Source organism: Manihot esculenta, chromosome 11 (genome assembly GCF_001659605.2).
Source record: "Manihot esculenta cultivar AM560-2 chromosome 11, M.esculenta_v8, whole genome shotgun sequence".
NCBI classification, from domain to species: domain Eukaryota; kingdom Viridiplantae; phylum Streptophyta; class Magnoliopsida; order Malpighiales; family Euphorbiaceae; genus Manihot; species Manihot esculenta.
The window spans coordinates 19,503,478-19,509,640 of NC_035171.2; the positions used below are offsets into that span (position 1 = coordinate 19,503,478).

General features: G+C 34.8%; 1 protein-coding gene across 1 annotated transcript; it reads right to left on the bottom strand.

The window, feature by feature from the left end:
* Positions 1–782: 782 nt before the first annotated feature.
* Positions 783–5,095, bottom strand: LOC110627111 (beta-galactosidase 13). The gene is made up of 18 exons (XM_021773353.2): positions 5,000–5,095; positions 4,782–4,894; positions 4,628–4,694; positions 4,423–4,515; positions 4,190–4,333; positions 3,957–4,051; positions 3,708–3,813; positions 3,531–3,615; positions 3,325–3,443; positions 3,020–3,187; positions 2,761–2,936; positions 2,546–2,655; positions 2,339–2,448; positions 2,140–2,247; positions 1,937–2,044; positions 1,708–1,853; positions 1,283–1,628; positions 783–1,094 (listed from the first exon to the last, which is right to left on the bottom strand). The coding sequence occupies exons 1-18, from the start codon at positions 5,093–5,095 to the stop codon at positions 978–980; spliced, it is 2,307 nt and encodes a 768-aa protein (XP_021629045.2). The 3' UTR covers positions 783–977.
* Positions 5,096–6,163: the final 1,068 nt, after the last annotated feature.

A 6,163-nucleotide genomic window follows, 5' to 3' on the forward strand; every position in this document is an offset into this window, starting at 1 on the left:
TTTTTAATTATAATATTTTATTATAATTAATATATTACACTATAAAAATTATAAAAAATTAAAAAAGTCACATTTTAAATTTAAAAGTTATATATAAATTATAATAATAAAAATAATAAATTCTATTTATTATAGACATATTAATTAGTATTATTATTAAATATGAAAATATAATTTTAAAATAAAATAACTATGTCATTTGGTACAAATACATAAATTTTTAGATGCGTTATGACAATATAAATTTAAACATATCATTTGTCAATCCCTATAATCTATTTTCGACCACTGCTTTTTATATATATATATAAATTTTTTCTAATTTGGCCATAATATTTCCCAAAATTTAAACTCATAAGAAATGGATGTTAAACAGTAATTAGTTAACAAGATTGAATGTTAAAACTAGAGTTACATTTAGGCTCCATATTTTATGGAATATATTTTTCAAAAAAATATTTTTTATATTTTTTTATTGTTTAAAATATTATAAAATTTAGTTAACAAAAAAAAATTTATCATAAAAAAGTAAATCATTTAAAAAATACTTATTTTAAAAAAATAAATTTATTAATAAATTTTATTTTTCAAATTAAAATTAAATAATTAATAAAAAATAAATTATTTTGTTGAAAGAAATTTTTCTTAAAAGCATTTAACACGAAAAATATTTTTTAAATATAAATTTTTTTTTTTATAAATAAAAAGTCTAAAAGAAAAATAAACAAAAAGATTCATAGACAGCCAAAAATAGTCCCTGAACAAACTGCAACTATCTGATATACAGGCAAAAAAAAAAAAAAAAATCCACTCTTAATTTTAATAAGATACTTGAATATGACAAGGTGAGTACAAATCATGAGTTTGAACGTCTTGTAGATACAAATTTAAGCGATACGAATTCTGTGCTTGACTAGGTGTTTCTCATTCAGACCCATGATCACAAACGCCCTTCTATATCTTAAGGTCTAATTCTTCTAGCCGCACTTCACTTGGATGGCTAGTGTCTTTTTAATATCTGGGCAAGCATCATGATCCTTGTCGAAGAGAGATCTCTCCATAGGAATGTTACACTCATTTTTTCCAGCGCAATTCTGCCCAAAGTTCATGTGAAAACCCATCAGGTTCGTGTGTTAGAGGAAAAAATAAATAATATAAGATGGAAAATTCTTAAATGGGCTTAATTTACTGTGGAACTAAGAGAGATTGAAGTGAGTTCTTCTGTTTTTTTTTCATAGAGTATCTTGGTCCATATTGGACCAGGTTAAGGAGAATGAGTTACCTGTTCGACAACCAGCATGGAAAGAGGGGATGTGCAATTTCCAAGAACATAACCTCCACAAGCACCATAAGGATCGCCGAAGCTTGCAAACTCCACTGCGATAATCTTCTTGCCGTCTGGACACCTGAGGTGAGCTGATGGTCGCAAATCATCAACTACAGTTTTAAATGTGTCATCTTTCCGTGCCCATGATTTTACATTTGGTGGATGATGCTCTGTTATGAAACTGCAGATTGTGTCTCTATTCACAAGGAGAATCTCTATCTTTCCGGGGTCGGCAGGCTCCTCCTCCAGTATTACAATGAGGTTATCCTTTGGCTTCATATAAGATCTGGGGATATGGTACCTGCAGGTTTTACAAATTTAGGTCTAAGAAGCCTTGAAGATCTCTTCTACATGTATGATTAAGCAGTGATTTTACTTACTCAGATTGAGTAGGAATGCCAAGAGGGGAAACGTAAGTCATCCAGTAACGGCCAATGCTCTTACCGTTGATCCAAATTGTACCTTTTTTCATACCAGTCATACGGACAGCAACTGGATCATCTCCTTCAGGAACATCAAAATAAGCCTGTCAATAGGTGATTACTAGGTTTATGTGAGTACCCAATAGAGGATTCTTAGACATTTAGCATCAATTAGCGAGCACATTACCTTGTACCATGTGACTGGAGGACCTTCTCCTTGTGGAACTTCTTTCCAAGTTACCTTCTTTGATCCTTCCTCATTAAACCATTGACCCTTCTCTCCAACCATTCCAACCTGCAACATGGACGCCATGCATGTCATTTGATTAGCCATTCACTACCATTAAGCTGGAAATTTAATCTCTTCAATCTATGGTTAGCTTATGATACCTCATGACCCCAACCATTTGCCGTCAAATCCAGAGTTCCAGTGTTCAAACCCAGGATTGTTACACCTCGAGGCCCAGCATACCTATGCTCCATATAAGCTCCGCTATCCTTAATTTACAAGGAAAAAATTATTGTCAGTTTCAACAGCAAAATTCATTATTGAAATACAAAAAACATGATTGTTCTGATAGCTCCTTACAGGTAGCCCAACCAGAGAGCCTAATAGTGTAATATTATTAACCCCAGGCTTCAATTCCACAGGTTTCTGTAGGACAAAACTCTTCTCAATTTGACTCCCATGTGCCGATCCTGAAAACAATTAGCAAAATTACCTAAAGACACGGAATGCTTTGTTGATACTGAAATTTGCATAATGTAGAAAGAATTTGAGTACGGATGTTCTTACCTATATATTCTCCATTTATAAAAGCAACCATTGCATGGCCAAGACTTGCAACCCTTATAACTGGGAGAATGTCTCTTCGAACAGACAAGTCTCGAGGATATAATACCATGCTGAAATGAAATTTAAACTTACAAGTTAGATCTCTACAATCATTTCTGCAGCAGAAGATGTAAAGAATGTGAAGGTGATAGTTCAAACTTAAGAACTGTACTTACGATGTGGTGTACCAAGAATAGTCAGTGGCATCTTTGGTCAAGAAATAGAGCTCGTTTGGGATCTTGGCTGTTACTTTAAGTTGGATTGGAATGGCTTCAGATATCGTCTCCCATTTCAATTTCTTGTTTGCCGTTTGGGATTTTTTAAAATTCCTTGAATTGTGTTGTGCCACAACCTTATTGCATAACCAAGACTTAGTCTTTTCATCTTTAATTCAATCCAAGGAAATTGGAAAGCAAACAAATGATTAACAAATACCGTCATGGTGTTGTAAACCACGGTTTTGCAATCAGGAAGGATACTAATGGAACGTGGAGGGAGGTAGAATTCTCGACCTCTGAACTTAATATTCTGATCTTGTTTTGTGTCGTTGTTTACCAAGAAAGCAGCACAGAGTTTTGTTCCTGGTTGCTCATAAAAACGAGCCTGCATATAGAAGAAAAGCTTCAGAGCAACTAATTTGCACTTCTCGTTTCAAATGAATGTATTTTTCTTTTTTGTTAAAATGATACCCCTTCGTCCCAACATTATTATCTACAGTTAAATTTCATTTTCATAGTTACCTCAAGATCATCAGCCATGGTTTCTACACCAGGCGTGCCCCAAAGCAAAGCCTTCTTGGATAGTCTTAGAGCCCTGTGCAAGTCCTTGAGGTGACCATATTTTGGTTGCCTCTCTAAACCTGAAACAAAGGAAAGCAAAACATGTTAATATTGGAAGGACTATTTCTTTTTCTTGTTAGTAATTGAGATTCCGATAGCAATCCCACCAAATTCGTCGAGAGGTGCTTCATCATAGTAGCGAGTTGTTACGAATGAAGCAGCAGTTCTGTCAAGGTTTGTCCCACCATGGAACTGCAGAGATACAAGAATTAGCGCATTGTAAAAAAAGAGCTAGTCCCATAGAATCATAGGAAGATATCAGAAAGAAATGAGTATTTTCTCACCATATAGTAGTTGACTAGCGACCCATTCTTGGAGAACCATCGTGCTACTGAAAATGCAATATCTTCTGCTGCTCTTTGAGAAGGTGGGTCACCAAATACTCTAAACCTGTAATCATATGATATCTATATCAGGACTCTAATTCTCAGGAATATTTCAGTTAGAAAAGGGGACAAAGAATACTCCTCTTGTAGGATTCAAGCCTGCTGAATCTCCCAGTTGACAAAAAAGAAAATCATAAGTAGACTTACTGAGCAGTCCAATTCTCAGTCCAGATATAAGGCTTGTTGGGACGGTTGGGGCCTGGGAATGTATCTCCGCAGTGCCTTCCATTGCATGAGTTGATCTGCAGAATAAAGCGTGTGCCTTAGATTTATAAAATCATAATCTAAATTGTTCTTGAATGCTTTCTTCCTTCCTTCCATTTTCATTGATTAGCATTCCGGGTCGCCTCAGCTTAACAAGTAAGAGTAATTAAGCTTACCACTTCACCAGGAGCATCTCTCTGCTTGCACATAACCCATGGTACTCCTACTTTCAGACCCAGAGCAAAATTTCCTGCCCACTGAACATATTTATCTCCCAATTCTCTATATGCAAGTTGGACAGTGTTGTACTCATTTTCAATCTGCATTACAATACAATGTAGGAATGGGATTAGTTTTCTGAAACAAAGAGAAAATGTGGGATAGAGCTATTAACGGAGTTGAATCAAACCTGAGCCAAGATGATAGGACCTCCCTGTGGTGCAAATAACTTCGCTTCTCTAATCTTCTCGACAATCGTCCTGATGAACTTCTCCATGTGAATCTGAAAAATGCTTTGAATTTTTTATCAGATGAATTTCTTGAACTATTACATGAAATTTACGAAAAGAAAAAGATAAAGAAAAGAATCCCTCTTTAGATGGGTCATTTATTACCATGTACGGTTCATTGTAAGAACGGAATATGATGTTTGGAATCTCTCTTAACCAATATGGGAGTCCACTGCAAGTTCTCAGTGCAAAACAAGAATATATGAGAGAATGAAAATAGATCAGAACTGCTAATAATCAAGAAGAGGAAGAATTATACCCATGGTTCCATTCAGCTTGGATGAATGGTCCAAGCCTGAGAGTTGCATACATGCCCTGCTCTCCAATCATCTTGAAGAATTTCACTACGTCACATCGTCCTTCAAAATCGTACTGCAAAAAAGAAACGAGAACCACAGTCAACCAGCTTATTGTTTTCTACAAAAATGAAGGTAGCATTGAAGATAATTTTCTTTGCAGGGACCATAGTAACAATACCTGGCCCTTCACAGGCTCATGAATGTTCCAAAACACATAAGTTTGTATCAAATTTAAACCTCCACGCTTGGCCTTTGCGATAAGCTCAGGCCACATCTGAAACCCAATTCAAAGCAAAGACATCACTTCATATATTCATTAAAATCTCAGAACCCAACATCCAAAAATTGCACAAAAGTGTTTGATGGATTACTTCTGGGGTGCTACGAGGATAATGGATGGAGCCAGAGAAGAGAAGCTCTCTATTTCCATCGATAATTAATGATCTTGCATCATAAGTCACTTGTATAGATCTGGCTCCATCAGCAATCGCTGAAGAAACTAACAAAGAAAAGATGGCCATAACAAAAAAGCCATGTCTAGCAGCTAATATCATCTCCGGCTCTCTTCCACAAGATATTCACAAATGCCTATGGCCACAAGAGAAGAATGTATGAAACAAGAACAGAAGGGTTATGTTGTGGTGGATGAAAACAAATTGGTGAAGCTGTATAGATGAGTCGAAAATGGGATCTCACATCTTTTTTGCTTGAAATAAGCAGATACCCAGCAGCTGAAACTGCAAGTTTTCATGTGTTGTGAATCAAAGAAGAGAAGAAAGCGGTGAATTTGAGGTCTTAGTACAAAAATCGGAGAATGTGTGTTGTGTACAATGCTGGTTGAACGATTCCTGGTCATCATCCTTGATTGATTTGCTATTCTTGGGGGGAGAGAAATGGAGTTTGTCTTCAATTTGCTGTCATAACCACACAGCTCACTGGCTGGGAAGTCTAATTATCAGTGGTTTGCTTTGCTTTAAGGCATAATTTATACACAGATTTTCATTGCGATTTCTTCATTATATGGTAATTTGATCGTTGAAATTTAAATTTGATTCCAATTAAAATAATTTTAATTAATTTTCAGTGAAAAATCCATCAACTATTTAAAAAGGCATTTATAGAGGAATTTGTATCTGTTATTTTTAATGGACAGTACGCGAATTAACGTAAAATGCAAAATTTTTCATGATATTCTGGTCGGAATCTAACAAAAATTAGATGTATCCTAATAGAAAAAATTATATTATATAAATATATATGGCTGAATATATAATTTAGTTTCTAAACTTTATACACAAATTATTTTATCAAAATCGAAAAAATTGATGCAAATCAATTTAAT

Excerpts from the sequence above, each read along its gene's own strand:
- LOC110627111 (XM_021773353.2), bottom strand. The coding sequence starts at position 5,095 with ATGTGGCCTGAGCTTATCGCAAAGGCCAAGCGTGGAGGTTTAAATTTG. Across the intron at positions 4,895-4,999 it reads ATGAGCCTGTGAAGGGCCAG|TACGATTTTGAAGGACGATG; the intron begins GTATTGTTACTA and ends TCTTTTTTGCAG. Across the intron at positions 4,516-4,627 it reads CTTACAATGAACCGTACATG|ATTCACATGGAGAAGTTCAT; the intron begins GTAATAAATGAC and ends AGCATTTTTCAG.